The 19,479-nt window shown below is 44.2% G+C and overlaps 1 protein-coding gene across 1 annotated transcript; it reads right to left on the bottom strand.

Moving 5' to 3' along the window:
* Window positions 1-947: 947 nt before the first annotated feature.
* On the bottom strand, window positions 948-12,573 carry LOC119859832 (arachidonate 5-lipoxygenase activating protein). The gene is made up of 5 exons (XM_038412567.2): window positions 12,045-12,573; window positions 6,327-6,426; window positions 5,216-5,286; window positions 3,875-3,956; window positions 948-1,910 (listed from the first exon to the last, which is right to left on the bottom strand). The coding sequence occupies exons 1-5, from the start codon at window positions 12,112-12,114 to the stop codon at window positions 1,748-1,750; spliced, it is 486 nt and encodes a 161-aa protein (XP_038268495.1). The 5' UTR covers window positions 12,115-12,573; the 3' UTR covers window positions 948-1,747.
* Between the last annotated feature and the right edge of the window lie 6,906 nt (window positions 12,574-19,479).

Here is a 19,479-nt window from a genome sequence, read left to right as displayed (position 1 = left end):
GAGGTAATGTGGTATGGGGCAGCAGAAAAGCTGACTGTGAAGCAATTATCTGAAGAGTGTCATGAAGTTTTGAAGCTAAGGAAGGGAAAGAAACATTTGTACTATACCAGGAGGTAAATTTTCTAGAGCTGTAAGCTCAAAGTGTTTAGGTTATGTATGATCAATATTATACACGCTGTTCTGTTTTGTCAATGTGTGTGTGTGTGGAGAGAGAGGGGGAGAGAGAGACAATAAATCAGTCGCTTAACATTTAAAATTCCTGCACTGAGTGGGAGAAAAAAATTATGTAGTGTCATGGTGCTGCAAATGATTAGCTACACAGATGCCTCTGATTGACTTTAAAGAGATCATAACATATTTTATACGTAAAATGGTGTTAAATGTTTAACATGAAAGATCTTTCCCCCATAAACAAGGAAAATATTACATTTGTAGAACAGTCCTTTGGAAGCTACTAAACCAAGCAATTTGATGAGAATAAAAGCCCTAAGCTAATATGCAGTAGAGAGAGCTGCTTTCTGGGGATTTCATTTGTAAAACAGCTCAACTCATTCTCCCTCTCTCTCTCCACAGCAAATAATCTCTGCCTCTCCCAGTGGAGTTATAAATAGAGCTCTAATCACCCTGCCTGCCCTCATCAGACAGCTTTAAAAGCTTAAGCATTCATATGATAGCAGTCTTTAAAAAGTGAGAGTTTTGTCTATTTGCCTACATTGGCATCTTATCAAACCATCCCTTGATATTGACTTGTAGGGGCATGTTATTAGTGTTGTAAGCAGGGAATTAAACCCACTAATAGGGCAGGAGTTGTTCAATATGCCTTCTTTAGATTGTGTTTATAGCTATTAGCTTGCAGTGCAGGCTCAGTCCTGCTACCACCCTTCACTTCACTGGGAATTTTGCCATCGATGGATCAAGCACTAAATGAAGACAACATGACAAACCACTTTCATCTTTTTAGATTGCTTTATTAAAAACAAAAACAAAACAATCTCAGAGATAATGGAGTCTCATTTACACTAACGCCCCTTTGCATTCCTCTGGCAATTTGCCCTGCTCTGGCACTGTACAGAGGCTTTCAGGTAAATGAGATTCCGGTCCAATCTGCAGTCATGCACTACTAGTGGTTTGGGTCCCATTGAGTGCAATGAACATTGTATATAAGTAAGGATTGCAGGATTGAGCTCTGGGTTTTCATGGCAACTGAAGATGAATGAAATTCAGCCAAAACATTTTTTGGCTGGAAAATGATGATTCAGTAACACCAAAACATTTTGCAAATTCATGTCAATTTCCCCAATTTTTTTGTGTAAAAAAAAAAAATCCAAAAAAGTTGATGAGTTTTGTCTCAACGGTTCTGAAATGAAACCGGTTGATTTTTCTATTCAAAATGACTTTTCATTTAGAGATTGCCTTCAATTTTAATTTTAAAACATTTAAAATGTGCTTAAAATCAGAATGGAATGTTTTGTTCAACCTGAAATGGTTTTTTGGTTGTTTCATTTTTTAAACCTTTTTAATCTGAAGAATTAATTGGAAGTTATTACCCTTCCTAGGGCACACTGACTTTTCATAATAAATCATTTTACTTGTAGGAAAAAGGTTAAAATCAAACCACAAAGCCCATAGAGCCTTAGATTTACAGCAGTCTAAAAGGGTTTGTAGGTTCATTTCGTAAACAGCTGAATTATATCTGCTTCTGGATATTGGTCTGTAAAGCACACTGAACAGCTAATGCTGCAAAGAATTAAGGAATGAGTAGCAGTGGGGAGATGGTGTTGGTTACAGTTTTTATATACACTTCAAAGTCACTTCCAAAAATGAGGACAAGATAATAGTTGAGGATACCAGCAACAGACATAAAGAACAGGAATGATATGATGCGTTTTCCAAATATGTAACCAGGAGTACTGGGGAGAAAGAGAGAGAGAAAAGTAATGTACCAAGATTTATCACCTTCCTTGAAAAGTGCTCAACCTCTATAACTGTTGTTCAAACCACTTTAAAAAGACCTCAGAAGCTCAAATCCATGGGCCAAATTCCACATTGACTTGCACCCTTTCAACCCCTTTAATTTCAGCAGAGATGCACAGGTATAAATCAAATCAGGCCCCCAGTGCTGAATTCATGCTTCTTCATACTAATGAGTGCTCCATTAAATATGATCCTGTCTGATCATATTTAAAACCTAATTCAATAACCTTATATTTTAATGAGATGTAAAATTTACGGGGGTTAATTTTGTACACCTGGATATTACTCACATTAACCCTAATAGTAGCTGTGTAGACATCAACTGGAGAATAGACCCCTATTCTTTCACTTTGCAAATGGAGAGAGATAATCACACAGACATATATTGAAACATCACTGTGAGCAGAAGTCTTCCTCCCACCTGCTCTGCAAACACAGTCCACACTGTGTGTCAACTCCAAACTCCCCTGTTCCCAGAGTTTTGCTTTATTAACAAAGAAAAGAATAGTAAGATGATAGAAAAATCAGCTCCCTTACTCCACTCCAGCATTGTGGGGCTCTGCCCAGCCCAAGTGCTGCTCTGTGTAATTCTTCTATTCCAATATGTACTTGAGCATCTGTTTTTTTGGTTTTATTTACTTTAAGTATGTGAGATAATCCCGTAAACAAACCTCTTCTTTCTTTAAGATACCAGTGGGATGGGATCAGACTGTCAATGCAGGTGTGTAAAACTAATGGGAGATAGCGATGGAAAAGTGGACCCTGTACTTCGTTTTATTTATTCCTTTAGTTGTAAACTCTGGGCACTTATACACAATTGATCAAAAATGCAATAACCTACCGATCCAGACTGGCTCAAGAATAGATGGACATGACCTGAAGGTTAGCAAATCCAGGCTATTTTAGCACCGGGCAGAGGTGTTGCAGAGCCAAGAACCCCACATGGAAAATGTTTTGAAACAGCCCTCTCCAACCAGGGGCCCATTAGCTCTAGCACCTCTATCAAGTGCAACACAGGAGAGAGAGGCAGCATCTCAGTTAGGCAGGTTCCAGGCCATTTAGGGTTTCATCGATCAAAACACCACCTTAATCTCCAGGCCTGACTACAGAGCTCTAGGGTGCTCCTAACATGAAACACTGCTTAAGAAGCAGGCAAACATATTCTGCTTCATCTTAAGTCATTCAGAATAGGCTTATCCCTGGTCTTGGCTGGGTTGAGCTTCAGCCATTTTGTCCTCATCCAAGCGCAGTCTCAACCAGACACTGGGTAAGATATTCAAACACACAGGTGGGGTAGGCAGAAATAGGGTTTGTCTTCACCGCAAAGCTAACTCAAGTGATAGCTCGAGTGTTGCCTCTAACTACTTCCATCCACACGCACAAACCCTTAATTTGAGCACAGTGGTGTTTTTAACTTGAGTTGGCTGGCCTGCTGGGGTTAAAGTATAAAGCTGGAGTTAGCACAACTCATTTGCTGCTAACACAACCACTCTGCAGTGTGGATGCGGGCCGCTTGAGTGCTGCTAGTCCTCCAATGCCTTCTCACAAGTACCCCTGTGTGCCCAGAAAGGACAGACAAGTTCAGACAAGAATTCATAGAGTGTTTCATCTTACTACAGTGCTAAGAACCATGGGATGGGCCCCCAGAAGTCTTAGTGTCATAAATGAGTGAATGTAGTGCTAGTGTGGACACAGCAACTCCAGTGTTATTTCACAGTGTGGCCGCTATCACTTGAGCTAGACTAACTTGAGAGGAATAACTCAATTGTAGACAACTCAAGTTAACTCTGGAATGAAAATGTACCCATATACATATTGAACAAGAACGGTGTCAAGATGCCCTACCCATGAAAACGTTTATTAACCAAAACACTTGTAAAAAGCTCCAGTGAATTCTTACCTTTGTGTCCTCTCTCCCAGATAGCCAACAAAGTACTTTTGTCTCACAAACAAGTACATCATTCCAGCAAAGGCAGCAGCAGCTGAAAAGAAGATAAAGCAATACATATTACAAACTACCATCCAAGTCTCCCATGTAGGCCTAATTATCCATAGAGGTCCATATTGCTGTTCATGCTGGATAGGAAAACTGGGGAAAGCCTGTATTCTGAGAAGCTGGACGAGCAGTGGGACCCAGAAATTGAAGAAAATAAATTCTGTGGAGAATTGCATGATATTTCTGCCCATCTTTGCAGAAAATATTGTGGGCCAAATTCTGCCCTCAGTTTTGCCCATTAAGTCAATAGGAGTGCTCCTGCGTGAGGATCAGTGCTGGGCCCACACGCAGGGCCATGCTCTGCTCTTCAATGAGCGCTGCACTGCATGCGCCCAAGAGCACAATCTGGCATATGTTCTGGTTTCCCCATAAGCCCTGAGTATGGGGCAGCAGGTCACTGCACTACCCCAGCAGCAGGCCAGGCACCGTACTGTGGTCCGAAATTCAGTTTTCAGCACAAAAAAGGTTTTCTTTGTGTTTTAACACTGGCTTTTCCCAGGCCAGCAGGCCAAGCCCCTACCTGACCCCAGCCAAGAGACTTCTGTCACCCAGAAACAATGACTTACCCCCGGGTTCAGCAAGGCACTCAAGTGCTTGCCTGACTTTAAGCATATGAATACTCCTACGGCATTCAATGGGACTGCTACTCACATGCTTAAAGTTAGGCACATGAGTAAGCCTCTTGCTGAACTGGGTGCTCAGAAACGAAGGCTAGTCTAGAAGGCAGCAATGAGCAATGCAGCTTTCACAAACACCCTACATGCTGGGCCCCATTTCCCTGCAGCAGTCTGACAGCACTAATCTCCTCTGGCAGTGTCCTTCCAATCTGCCACCAGTGGCAGATCATAGAAGATTGAATGGATTGGCTATTCTGGGCCCTGTGCTCTGAAAGGGGTCTCCCAAAATAACCACGCTTCCATTAGGAACCCTCACTGCCTCGTCCACCCTACAGCTAGGAACTGGGACCCCAGGTTCCTGACCAATCTGGGCCATGTTTCACCGTGAGACATCCCTGTGTGTAATGTAACTGACAGGAGAGTGAACAGCTAATACTAACAACTCAAGGCTGCAGGCCTTCCTCTCTGCAATCTGGCAGAGTAACCTCAGTCTGTTTCTTGCTGAAGTGTGGGGAGGAGGGGTCCGGTCGCGAGCCTTTTTAAGTGACAATATTAAACTGAGCCTCAGAAGACACACAAATTATATATGTTTATAGAGAGAGAGAGAGAGAGTTGAAGTACATGTTACCTTGGCTACAAAGCAGCCCAGCACACCAAAGCACAACAAGAAACGTTGGGTATGCATCTCTGCAGTTTTGGCTAGGAAGGAATTAAAAAGGGGGAGTTAAAAACATACTGAGAACAGGAAAAATATCCTTCTGCCTCAGAAACACAGCTACCAGCTTACATATAGAGCATCTGGAGATTTACCTCCCTGTTACATTGGGACAGTGGGGAGTGGCATCCATCCACCACGTCAGAAATAGACAGCAGTGCAAAATGGATGGCGTGTGTGAAATCCATCTCCTGAACCGCCGCGGTTAATCATGTCTCATATATTCAATGCCTGATGCACTGTATCAGCTTGGGCAACTCTTGTAGTCCCGATCCATATTAATCAAATTACTGACACTCAAAACTCAGTAATAAGGCAAAAGAGAGGATGGGAATCACAGCAAAGACGAGGCTCTTGTGAAATCTGCCTGTGTTTTTTTCTATAGCTTAGTAAAAAGGAATTATTTATGCCACTTTATTCATAAGGGAATGTCGCTGTAGAGGGAAATATTCCTTTATAGGTTCTGGGATACACACTGACGTGGGGTGTATATTTATGCATTGTAAAGTACAGAGCACATTGCCAGTGCTTAACAAATAATAAATAATTATTTAATTTTCTTTTCTTTCTTGGGTGATAGTGAAATTCCTCTTTTCAAAAACTATCACAAGTGACCGCAAGAACAAAGCAGCCTGGCCTAGTGGCTAGAGCACGGGTCAGGGTCTTGAGAGACCAGAATTCTATTCCCCACTCTGCTACTGACCTCCTGTTGGTCAGTTTACCTCTCTGTACCTCTATCTTTCCTGTTTAGCCTGTAGACTCTTTGTGGCAGGGACTCTTTCTCACTATGTGCTTGTGCAATACCTACTACAATAGATTCCTGATCTTGGTTGGCACCCTGAGGCACAATTATAAAATAAATAATAATGATAATAAAGTACAAGGGCCTGATCCAACATCAGTGAAGCCTTTCCATTGACTTTCAGTGGACTTTGAATCAGGCCACAAGCGAAGGCAAAGATTAAACTCAACAGCAAAGGTCTTGCTCTCTTCCCTGCCCCTCCTATGTGGTTTACATACTCACTTGGCAGTGAAGACACGGTCAAAAGCAGAAGATCCAACCCGCTGGAAACTCTTGCCGTTATAGTTTTTGCTTTCATGCTCCACTTTGGTTGCAAAAAAGGCTGTTAAAGAAAGGCAGGGTTTGGTTTGAGGGTTAAATTGGGCACGTGGTGCATGCTCAATATAACGGGCTGCATTCTTCACTCGACAGCCCTGTATCCCTCTTGGCACCACAAGGGTGTGCTGGTGTAAACAGGAGCAGAATTCGGGCAAACACATTCTCATCTAGGTTTAACCAAGTGCTTTAGTTCACAAATGTGACATGGAGTCCCTTCTGAAATGCCTACATGTTTTTCTAGGGGACCTTATTTCTGAGCCCGGTGCTCACAAAGGAAAAAGTTTATTTGCTATTTTGTGTCCACATCACACAGCTTCATATCCAAACTGGGGAAACATGCATGAAACCCTTCCCTGAGTTACCTTTCACATTCCTGACATGTTCTGTAAAGCTCAACTCTCACCTCTCATTGGAAGAGATGTCAGGTTTTACTGAGATCTGAGAATCCGTCCCCTCCCTGGAGATATGGAGGGTTTTTTGCCCTTTATCTCATTGGCTTCCATATGGGATTACTAGTCACTGTACTGTCTCAAGGCTGGATTAACAACACAGCTGATTTCAGCTGGTTTTGCTAAAGCAGGCACCTGCAGTGAAAATGGCCATTACTGATGGAGTGAAGATCAAAGCTTAGCTATATCACAGTGACCAATGTGTGGTAGATTCTCATTTCCATTCATTTGGGTGGAAACAGGGGTCTGGGTAGCAGCTATACTCAGCTTTCACTTAGCCCTTAATCTGGGAAATTTCCACATAAATAAGTGAAAGTTCCTCTGAGTAAGGGGTGAAGAAAAGCTGAGAAGGAACCTGAGGATTTGGCTCTTAGGTATCAGTAATCTGTGTTCTACATCTATGGTACAGAGATCTCAAACACACATCCCTGAATTGTTTTGGGCTTTTGTTGGATCTCAAAGGACCTCTACCATGAACCCTTCCAAAAAAGTGGAACAGATTTTTCTTTTGCACATCCTCACTTGTCCCACCCTTATAATTTTGCTAATTTATAAACGGACACAGATTTAAATTTACTAGCAATCACACACCACACAACAGAACCACTAACCCAGGAACTATCCTTGCAACAAAGCCCGTTGCTAGCTGTGTCCACATATCTATTCAGGGGACACCATCAAAGGCCTAATCACATCAGCCACACTATCAGGGGCTCGTTCACCTGCACATCTACCAATGTGATATATGCCATCATGTGCCAGCAATGCCCCTCTGCCATGTACATTGGTCAAACTGGACACTCTCTACGTAAAAGAATAAATGGACACAAATCAGATGTCAAGAATTATAACATTCAAAAATCAGTCGGAGAACACTTCAGTCTCTTTGGTCACTCGATTACAGACCTAAAAGTTGCAATTCTTCAACAAAAAAACTTCAAAAACAGACTCCAACGAGAGACTGCTGAATTGGAATTAATTTGCAAACTGGATACAATTAACTGAGGCTTGAATAAAGACTGGGAGTGGATGGTCATTACACAAAGTAAAACTATTTCCCCTTGTTTATTCCCCACCCCGCACCCCCCCCACTTTTTCCTCAGACGTTCTTGTCTACTGCTGGAAATGGCCCACCTTGATTATCACTACAAAAGTTTCCCCCCCCCCCCGCCCCTTGCTGGTAATAGCTCACCTTAAGTGATCACTCTCGTTACAGTGTGTATGGTAACACCCATTGTTTCATGTTCTCTATGTATATAAATCTCCCCACTGTATTTTCCACTGAATGCATCCGATGAAGTGAGCTGTAGCTCATGAAAGCTTATGCTCAAATACATTTGTTTGTCTCTAAGGTGCCACAAGTACTCCTTTTCTTTTTACTGGACACTAGAGTCACATCTAGCTTTTTTGCAATATCAGGTATCTACTTGCCTGAAAAGCCTGCTTTCCATGAGGATCAAAGATCCAACTGGTTTTTAAATGCTGACGATTGTACATCCTGGGAGGGCATCCACTACCACACTTTGACATGAGTCATAAGAGAAATTCAGCCATGACAAATGGATGTAGCGTTATGCCAAAAAGGTGCTGCTGGCCTGCATCGGGGTCTTGTATGGAATCAGACTTCTTAAAATAAATGGGTATGCTAAAGCACTTTCCTTTGTTCCCAGCATTAGGCACATCTGAAATCCTGGAGCAGTGCACAATAGCTGGACACAAAGGAGGGAGCTAGGTCCATGTGGCCAAGGGGAGGGTATGATGCTAAAGGGGGTTCCCAGGTCAGAATGAAGTGATGCTGGCTGGAAAGGTGAAACACTTGGCCCAGACATTGTCTCCATTGAAGGCATGCAGCTCCTATTCATGAAAGTGGTGTGAAGCCTCTGGGTCCTAGCCAACTCCTTGCTAAGCATGGACAACCAGGTAGCATCAGTTGCCAAGAATACTTTCTTTCATCTCCAGCTTGCTGGGAAACTTCACCCCTTCCTCATGAACCAGGCCACAATGATCTGTGCATTTCTCATCTCCAGGCTAGACTTCTGTAACTCACTGTACATGAAGTTGAATATGAAGACAATTTACAGGCTCCAGCTGGTGCCGAATGTGGCTGGCCCCCTTCATGACACAGGCCACTGTGAGAACTTCAGGCCTGTGCCCACATTTGTCCACTGGTGCCCAGTTAGCTTACAATGACAGTTTAAGGCTGTGGTCCCAATTTTCCAAGCAATTAATGGATCAGGCCCCAGACACATCAAAGAATTAATTTCAGACTTGAACCTCTGTGACTGATGCATCCTTCTGGGACAGGGCAGATCTCAAAGCCCAGGATGAAGCATGGGAGAGCTGGGGACAAAGCTCTCTCTGTTGAGGGGATTCATCTATGAAACACTTACAGAGGAGATCAGATGAATCCAGAGTCTGACCATCTTTAGGAAATACTGCAAAACCTCTCTCTTTGAGACAACCTGTCCACCACAAGTGACATTCAACACAATCATTCAATACAAACACCCTTAACAACCCATTGAACCCCCTCCCTCTCCTTCCCAAAAAGTCCCAGCCCAGCCTACCCCAATTAAAATTCTGACCCCATAAAGGCAGAAATGCCAGAGAGACTCCATTGAAGTCCACTTGGGACTTCATTATTGCTATCTATTTTACATGGAAGGTGTTCAGGTGCTGTGGTGATGAGTGGCAATATAAAACTCTAAGATAGAGAGACACAGTTGCCATATGACCTTGTTAAGAAGCAGAGGCAGAGAGACTGCCTCTGGTTGGGCACAGCGCTGGCTGGAGTAGCTGGCTTGGGATTTCTGGAACAGCCTGTGTACAACTGCTGTTCAGGGAAACAGGTTTTTGGGTATATTTCTGTGTGAAACTGATTTATCATCCAAATGGAACCATGCAAACATGCCTAAGAACTTTGCTGAACTGGAATGTTAACATAACTTCTCCCATGGGTGTTGCTTGTTTTTTTTTTTATCTCATATTCCTATTAGCTATTTTTACTACATTTATCATCACTTTCATTATAGGGCTATCAGTCCAGGTTCAAAAGACCTCATAGATAAAAGACTTTGGGGGAGGAGGAAGGTGTGCAAGTCTGCCATTACACAGCCCTTGATTAGTGGCAGAGAGCTGCAACAGAACACAGAGACGGAACCATTGAGAGTTACACACAGGGGTCAAGTTCAGTGTGCTGCGTGCCCTGAGTGTGTGCTAATAATATCTGAACACGTTCCAAGGAATCCCTTTTTCCTTTGTGTGACCTCGTAGGTAAATATGGGGTAGTGGTGGTTCTGGGTATGAAATGCAAATTCAGCTCACTTTACCACTTTTATGATTATGCATTTATTTTTACACACACGCACACATGGGTTACACACCTTGGTTCCTGCTCCGTCTCCTTTGTGACACTTTGTGAAGCAAAGAGGATACAGGGGAAGATTCACCGGTAGAGATCTACTGCACATCCCCTCACCACTTGTCATATGGCTGTGCCAAGGTGTGCCAAGATGTGACCATAGCACCCTTCAGGCAGTTCTAATTTGCACCAAGAGCCAAATTAAACCCTGCTGCCCTCAGGAGCAGGGGAGGGGAAAGATGGCTTTCAAACCACATTTCTTCTTCCCGCCCCGCAACTTGTCTTACCCTAGATCCTGTGCCAAGCATAGTTCTTGCCAGACCCAAGGATTTGGATCAATAATCTGATGGTCAGATTTGAATGCTATATAAAATGTGCATGGAGTGGATCAAGAAAAGACAAGTTTCCTGGATGGATTAAGTAAAGGAATTGTATTGGAAATATAGGTCTTTGGACTATGGCTCCCCAAACTCCTCTGGTAAAATAACTGGAAACATACCTGGGCACATCTATTAATGGATGTGCCTTGATTACCGAGGGCCAAATTCGGCCATGAAATGTGAATGCACAACCACACTTAATGATGGTTATTTACTTGCCAGTGTTATACAAAACAGAGCAAGGCACCGTCTCTGCTCCAAGATCATCATCTAAAAGCCGGTTCCTGCAAACGCTTAGTGTCTTCATCTGAAGGCAGAATTTGGATATAAACCACATACACATTGCTTCTGTGAGAGATAAGAGCTCTCTGTAGGACTGCTCAGCTGCATTTTCACTCAGAATGTTCCACTCCTGCTTTTGCTGCACCCACCCCCGCAGCCAAACTAAGCAGCCAAAGAATGATCTACCCCGACATGAATTCAGTTCCTAAACCTGCATGTGGTGCCTGATCCAAAGTCCATTGAGCACCGTGGTCGTCTTCCTACTGACGTCAGAGGGCTTTGGATCAGGCCCATAATGAGGAGTTCAGGTATCCATGTCTCTGGTTGCCACCTCACAATTCTCCTTGAACTTGGGGCAACATAAATGAAATCGTTTTTTAAAAAGTAACGCATCTGTGTGTATCGTGGGTCAAGTTTTAGGGGATCGAATATGTATAAGACATGAGTGCCACGTAAAAAGTCTGCAGAAGAAAAACATTTAGTTTGCCTAAGGAACCTTAAAAAAAACTGAGCTAAAGAGATAGAATAAGATAAGATCTGAAATATCAAATTCCTCTGATGAAGGGCATTTAGAACATTCTCAGCCATGAAAGGGTTAAAACTAGCAAACTGAAAGACTGAAGAGTGAGTTTCAGGAAAGTAGGATAACTAGTTAACCTGAAAAAGTAACCAGGCTAGAACTTTTGCTGGTATAATTCAGTTCAGTATCATTGATCATACTCATTTACACCTGCTGAGGATCTGATCCATGTTTTATGCCAGTCGCTCAATTGCACAACCTCTTCCACATCCAAAACCAGGTCTCTGCTCTTGGACATATTTACAGAGGTGCAGATAGTGGCTGCTAATACTGACATATATTTAATAAACTTACTATAGTAAACCAAAGATCAGTATCATGTCACTGCTAATATAGTCAGCCACTAGTACAAAAAACAGTCTGCTAAAAAGGAAACTCTGAAATCAAGCTTGCTCATATATACACACACACACACATATACACCCACAGACTCATATACAACAGGAGAAAAAATGTATTAAAAATAGGTCAATTTACATTTCATATTCAATGCGTAATAGATACTAGGAATTCTCTACCCTTTTTCTCAGCTTCCTCTTTCCCCTAAAATAAATGGTTATCTTTTCTTACCATTTTGGAGAACACTGATAAGGCTGACTATTGCTAGGAGGACAATGCTCCCCAGCACTTCATGGTCCATTTTGGCAGCAGGCTTGTCAGAGTGGACTCTGTAGCCTCTTCAGCAGCTCAGCCCCAGAAAGCACAAGAAGAGGAAGTGACGGTCTATCTTATCTTGCATCATGAAATCTTTCTGATGGCTTCACAGCTCGACACCACAGCCCCTCTTATTTAGAAGTATATCAGGGCAGCATGGCTGCTGCCCATATTTCACTAGCTCTTTGGCTGCCTTTTCCTCCATGTGTGGATTAAATTTATCTACAGATATTGCCACTGGCAACCTAAGGCAATTTGTCCACTGATCCATGAGGATAAATACCGTAGAGAGACATCTCCTCCTTCAAAAAGCAGGGTAGCCAGGATACCTAAGGTCATCTGTTTGATTAGCTGTGACAATTCTAGGAAATCCAGTCGAAAGCAAATGGAGCTCTAGGCTGCAAGAAAGCAGACACAGTTGCCATGTCAGTGTCTGCAGGTGTCCCAGTGCTATAAGAGATATTAGGAGAAAAAGTGTATTATTGAACAGTCAGACTCAGTCATTACTTCATTTTCCCATATACCCACCTCACCAGCCTTGAATACAAATCCAGCAGTGGTGTTATGAATCTCACTAATGCAGGGACCTTCATGGGAATAACATATAGACCTCAGAGTCATAAACCAAGAGCAAATTGGATTTTTTCCATCCACATGCCCAACCAGAAAGGAGAAAGGTATGGTAAGCACAAGTGTGAGAAATGAACTACAGTTGTTCTCAGCAAGAGAGAGATTCTTGGCAACTAAAGTGTCAGAAGAAACAATCTGAACAATGGACACTTAAGCAATTATGCAATAGAGTCAGATATTCTGTGTCACTGTATAAAGCAGGAGTGGGCAAATTTTTTGGCCTGAGGGCCACATCTGGGTGGGGAAATTGCATGCAGGGCCATAAATGTAGGGCTGGGGCAGGAGGTTGGGGTGTGGGGTGAGGGGTGCGGGAGGGGGTGCCATGTGCAGGAAGGGGGTGGGGCACAGGAGGAGTGTGGGGTGTACGAGGGGGCTCAGGGGAGGGGGTTGGGTTGCAGGAGGAGGTGTGGAGTGCAATAGGGGGCTTAGGGCAGGGGTTTGGGATGCAGGAGGGGTGTGGCAGGGGGCTCAGGGCAAGAGGTTGAGGTGCAGGGGGGTTCAGGGTGCAGCAGGGGGCTCAGGGCATGGGGTTGGGGTGCAGGAGGGGTGCAGCAGGGGATTGGGGTGTGGGGTGCAGGAGGGGTTCGGAGTGCGGGATCCGGCCTGGCGCCACTTACCTGGCGTGGCTCCGGGGTGGCACCGGCGCGCAGCGGGGCTAAGACAGGTTCCCTGCCTGCCCTAGCCCCGCACCGCACCACTCCTGGAAGCAGCCGGTACCACACCCCTGCGGCCTCTGGGGGAGGGGGAGCAGAGGGCTCTGTGCGCTGCCCTTCCCTGCAGGTACCTCCCCCGAAGCTCCCATTAGCCACGGTTCCCCGTTCCCAGCCAATGGGAGCTGTGGGGGGCGGTGCCTGGAGGTGAGCGCAGTGCATGGAGCCTCTGACCCCCCTCCTCCAAGGGCCGCAGAGACGTGGTGCCACTTCCAGCAGCCATGCAGGGCCTGTGGTGCCACGGGAGTGGCAGTCCCACAGGTCAGATCCAAAGCCCTGAGGGGCTGGATCCAGCCTGCAGCTTCCCCAAGCTCCTGGTGGGAAAGTGGCAGGGTGGGGGAGGGCGAGAAGCCCAAGGGTAGCCAGGCTCCTGGCAGGAGCTGCTGGTGGAGCTGAGAGCCCAGGCTCCAGGCTCTCAGCTGCTCACACTGCCGCTTATGAGGACACACACCACCAACCCAGGGAGGGTAGTGTGGACATGCACCACCACAGTAATTACTACTGTGTCTGTAAGTCAACCTAATATAGGTTGACGTAGGTTTGTAGTGTAGACATGCCCTCAAATACTTTTGCTCTATTCTGACAGTAGAATTATAGGATCCAAAGTCTAGCTAGGTGTTTTTATCCAGACTAGTTACTCAACTGCAAAGTATGAACGGGCACTTCAATAGTATCCCTCATACAAAACACCACAGAGAGCCTCAGAATGGTCAGGTATGCAAATGATCAGCTCTGCTGTGGTTCTTGCAGCCAAAGCTGTGGTTTAGAGGGAAGAGTTGTACAGTACCTGCCCTGAGGCAGTCACACCACTTCTGTGAACAGTGCTTTTGCACTTCTTTATAGAGGTGCAGCATGAGGACGACTGAAGTTTGCATCCCAGTTTTCCACAACAACAGTCCCATTAGCTGTCCTGCACAGTAAAGCACCCCAGAATGTCCACTGATCCCTGGCTTGTGTGGGTACCTTTGGAAATCAGACCCATTCTCTGCAGTGAACTGGTGCTGTGCAGAAGGAGTGGATCCTGCCAACAGATGGGCCACTCTCCCAAGACCTGGTTGATGGGGAGCATCCTGCATTATACCTAAGCAGGAAACTCTTTCCCGCAGACAGAAGGAGTGCTAGATCCTGTAACACCATGTCTGAGTTGATCATCGTCAGCAGGCACTGAACCTGGGATCTCTGGATCTAAAGCCACAGGCCTCTATTGGCTGAGCTAAAAGACCTCTCTGTGTTAGCCAAGAGCTCTGTAGATTCAGCGACCTCTTTACATGGCTCAGAAGGGGACAGGGTGCCACACTGAGTTGGTATAGGTTACACAGTAACATAGGTGGTCAAGGCCTTGAGGTACTTCCTGGAGCACCATTTACCTTGATCACCAACCATGGGCCTCTGGCTGTAAATGATGGAGACCAACCCCAGCTAATGTGGTGGTATATGGCTCTGCAGCCCTATGCTTTCTCAGTGCACCATACAACAGGCACAACCCACAGGAGTACAGACTACGTTTCCCAGGATGAGGGAGGCTTGCTGATTGAAGACTGTCAGGGCCATCTTCCAGTGGGTGGGGGATATGTACATGCCATCGTGAATGCACTGCAGCCTGTGAAGGGTTACTGTATTGCTGCCTATCACATGGCTCAGTGGAGAAGGGTATATAAGAAAGAGGAAGCTGAGTTAAAAGGGGTTACAGATGAGAGTGTATCCTCTTCCCCTACTTACAGCAGGGAAAGCCTTGGGGTTTGTTACCCTCATTTCAACTGAGTTTTTTGTCTGTGACCATTTTTTCTGGCCAGTAAACACTGCCCTGTGGAAAGTGCATTACAAAGGACTTGGGTGTGGAGTTTGATTCCCTTCTTTGATTTATCTGTTTGTTACAGGGGTGTGTGTGTGTTGATGGGGGGAGTATCAGTGTTGTGAGTATATTTTTTGATATGGTGGCAAGACTTTTTTGAAGAAAGTTTTGAAACTTTTTAAAACCTGAACTTCAGGTCCCAACTCCTGAATGCGGCTGGGCTGGGAGCATGCTGCAGCCTGGCTGGCACTTGTGTCCTGCTCTGTGTTGCGCTGTGCATGCAGCATATTGACCATGTCTCGCTCCGCTGCTCCTTGTCTAGTGGGCAGCATGCCAGCCGGGCTCCGCTCTACTGTGCTTCGTGCCATGAGCACCGTGTCAGCAGGCTCCTGTTCTGTGTGCAGCATGCTGCTGGGCCCTCATCTGCCACCGGCAGCTGGAACCAAGGCAGTGGTTCCTCGTGGTGTCGGGGACGGCTGGACCTAGGAAGCCAGATGGATCCATCAACTGAAGATCAAGATCTCACCAGCAGGAAGGTGAAGTGTCACATTCTGGGGCGCAATGCAGAGCAGTGAGCGGTTGTCACTGCCTGCCCTGTAACTCTGGGAGCCTGAAATGCTCTGCTGCTGTAGCTCACAGACTGGACACCAGCAGACAGGCATGCCAGTCACACCCTGAGTGTCTGCGTGCTATACACCCTGAGATCAGCAACTCTGGCTCCAGCAGCCTGCCAATAGCACAACAGCGCCACAGGCTTGGTTACTACTCCAACACGCTCCAACTCCTGAATTTTCCCAGAACGTGTGCCCTGAAGTGTCCAGCTCTCTTTTGGATCACTCAAAGAAATAATAAGGTTTGTTTGCTCCTTTAAAGAGACAAATGCACATCACAGCTTATTAACTTAACTGGGATAAATACATCAACTCCCCCGACAGGCCTTGCTTAAACACATTTTTTATCTTAGTACACACCCTGTACATACATTACACTAGAATATTAATGATTGGTGAATTATTAGTTTTCCAATGATACATTACATGGCACCGATTAGATACAGATTATGACAGCAGTGAATTGGGGTACCCTGAGCTGGTCAGGACAGCTGAATTGCATTACCTGATACCAGTTACCCCCTTGCCCTCTGGCACTGGGATGCTCTTAAGGTGACAGTAAGGTAAGGAGTTGGGGGGAGGTACGTGCTCTGGGAGAGTCGGGCTAGTGATGGTGGGGGGAGGCAGGGGCCCCAGGAGAGTCAGAATGGAATTTCTGATACAAAATAACAGCAGGGACTAAGATCATGGGGAGGCCATGATACTATGCTGTGGTTCTCCATGCTAGATTCTTGCTCCTACCACTCATACTCCTGGCCCACCATGTTGACAGACCTTCATCCTAGTAAAATGGAGCAGAGACGTCTTTAAATTCTACTGGTAGGGAAGAGTTCAAAAACCACTGTGGTGCTACAATTGGGATTAAAGACCAAAATAGTTAATAGCAGATGTGGAGTTTTATCTCTACCTGCTTTAAAACTTTAGTTTTGTCCCCTCCCGAATGGATTCTCTCCCACTCCCCATTTCAGTGATGGTGCAGAATGGGAAGTATTCATCTTCTGTGTGGAGAGTTGGGGAGCAGGGAGAAGTATGGAGGTGGGAAGGTGTTCCCCTTGCCTTCCCTCTAAGTCCCCATGCCCTCCCCCAATATAAAGTTGCTTCAGGGAAGAACAGGAACTGGTTCAGTTGCAAACACTGGCAGATCAGGGAGAGGGAAGTAGAGTGACACTCTCTAAGCACTCATGGCTGGTGATATAGCAGTCTGAGGTGCATGTGCACTACAGCCAGGAAACAGACCCAGGCTAATCAACCTTTGAAATAAGAAAAGAGGTAAACGATACTGAAATAACATGGATTGATCACATCTATTCTATCAGAGAATCATAAAAAGGGGCCAAATACATTGAAAAGATGTCAAAGTAAATTTGATTTTTAGATTTCAAGTTACATCCCTTATCACCTGAAGTATCCATCAGATCATCTTATTCTTCAGGACAGGTGAACTGGTTCTGATTCATAGGCTGGGAGGTGAGGTTATTGTATTGTATTGGGAGGGATTTAGCTTTAAATACAACTTCCTTTCCTTGTACTTATTAGAACCATCATGTCAATTTGTGGTGATGCCAACTGAAAAGTGAAAACTGTATGGAGCTTTGTGCCCTGTCAATTCACCGTTGTTTTTGAAGTACTGTATGTTATTTTAGTGAGTGACTTATTTTGTGAATGTGTCTTCCTAATTGCTGAGTAGTTCTTAGTATACGTTTTACTGCTTCAAATGTTGTATAGCACTGGCTGAAAATTAAAGTACGGGTATTTTGTTTGCTATATAAGCAGATTCCACTTGGAGGATCTTCACATAAGAACACTACAATTTAGCATCATTTTGTTAACTTGCTTTAAACCATGCATTTGCATTTGGGGTTATCAGCAGAAATAATTAATAAGATTAGGTACAATGTATAAACTGTATCTCCCTTGCCGTTTACTGTGACAGCCATAATAGAAAGCAGTGTTACAACACTGTCAATATTTCATTTAAATCTATTTTCATTTGGGATTTTTTTTTTGCAAGACTGACAAGGAAAATTAAACAGCAGCAGATTGGAGAGTCTTCATCCTTATTATAAATGATAAATCACAGAAAAATAGACAATAGCTAAATTTTACTTTTTAAAATGCCTAAAAATCCAAGATTTTTTAAAGGGTCTAACTAGCCCCTGGACTTCTGGAAGGTTGTTTGTTTTTTAAATAGCAACATCCAGGGCCCCCAAAATACCCACTTTCCCCCTAATAATGGGACCCTAGAATCAGCCTTGATGTTGGTCTGTGCATAAAGTTGTGGCCCAGAATAAATTTACCATGGGATGGTGACATTTTTGGATGGCCTTCAATGCAGACAGGGAGCTAAGTCTAGATACGTGTGCTAGTGTAAGCAGCTGGTGCATAAAAGTATTTCATATCTAACTGGCCATCTGTTTTTTTTCAGGTTATATCTCTTGGTAAATTTGGTTTTAAAAAAATCAGGTGAAATAACAATAGCAATTTGAGAGGGGTTTTTTTCAGGCTAAAATTCTTTATTTTTCCCAGGAAATATTATCAGCTACATTAGGCCTCAGTGGTTATAGTTTGTAGCCTATAGACTCCCAGACTGCAGATGGTATTTAGGGATGGAACAAGTTTGTTAAGCATCCTTTTATCTTAGAGTGAACAAACAAATCCATTGCTTAAAATGGGTATGAGATTAAGTCAAAAGGATAGTTTTGTAACCAATATATTGCCTAAGAGGAAACTAGTGCAATGCACAGGAGGCAAGAAGTGTATATAGAGATTCCTCAGAATTGTTAAACAAACACCCTAGGAAGTAGTTACAAATCCTTATCGGGGGAGGAACCAAATAGAGTTACAATAGCTACAGAATACATTCCATGGCATACAGCAAACATGCATTAGAGTGCATTTAGTATCGTGCATCAACCATGGGAAAGGGACTGAGAGACTTTTTTCATTGGACCATATGAACTGGAACCATAAACTCACTGAACATTAAATCCCACCAAATGAGGTAGATCCATCGTCATCATGGCATCCGCTCATTATACTCCACACCTGAACATAACCAGTATATGGACAACATACCCTCATATCTCAATGTCTGTACTTTGACCTGTTAAACTTTTACCCCCAATCGGGGAGATTGCAGATTATGTATTCCTTACGCCACCTGCTCCTAAACTGAATTTCGCACCCCTTGATAATCTGTACCTTATTCCCTGATAACCAGAAACTTCTATGCCTAAACTCTGTACCGTTTTCTTTTTACTTCAACATTATCTTAATAAAATTATTAATTCAGTGAACAGAACAGCGTAACAAGAAACTCACCTATGTTTTTACCATATGTGGCCTTTGTTAAGATCAGCTGATGTGGGAAGGATGTGCCTTGGGATGCAAAGACAAGAGAAGCCCCAGAGTGCAGGAAAGACTTAATGGAGTCACAGCTATGGGACCTGGGAGAGGGGTTACTGTGTCTCACTGCTCCACGTTCTGCCACTGGCTTCCCATAGAATTTCAAATCAAGTTTCAGGTCATGGTTCTTATCTTCAAGGTGCTCCATGGCCAGGGCCCAGGGTATCTAAAAGATGGACTGAAGCTCTGAGATTAAGACTGTG

This window comes from Dermochelys coriacea, chromosome 1, assembly GCF_009764565.3.
Source record: "Dermochelys coriacea isolate rDerCor1 chromosome 1, rDerCor1.pri.v4, whole genome shotgun sequence".
Classification (NCBI taxonomy): domain Eukaryota; kingdom Metazoa; phylum Chordata; order Testudines; family Dermochelyidae; genus Dermochelys; species Dermochelys coriacea.
Note: the sequence above shows the minus strand (reverse complement) of the source record. Positions and strands in the feature narration are given on the sequence as shown.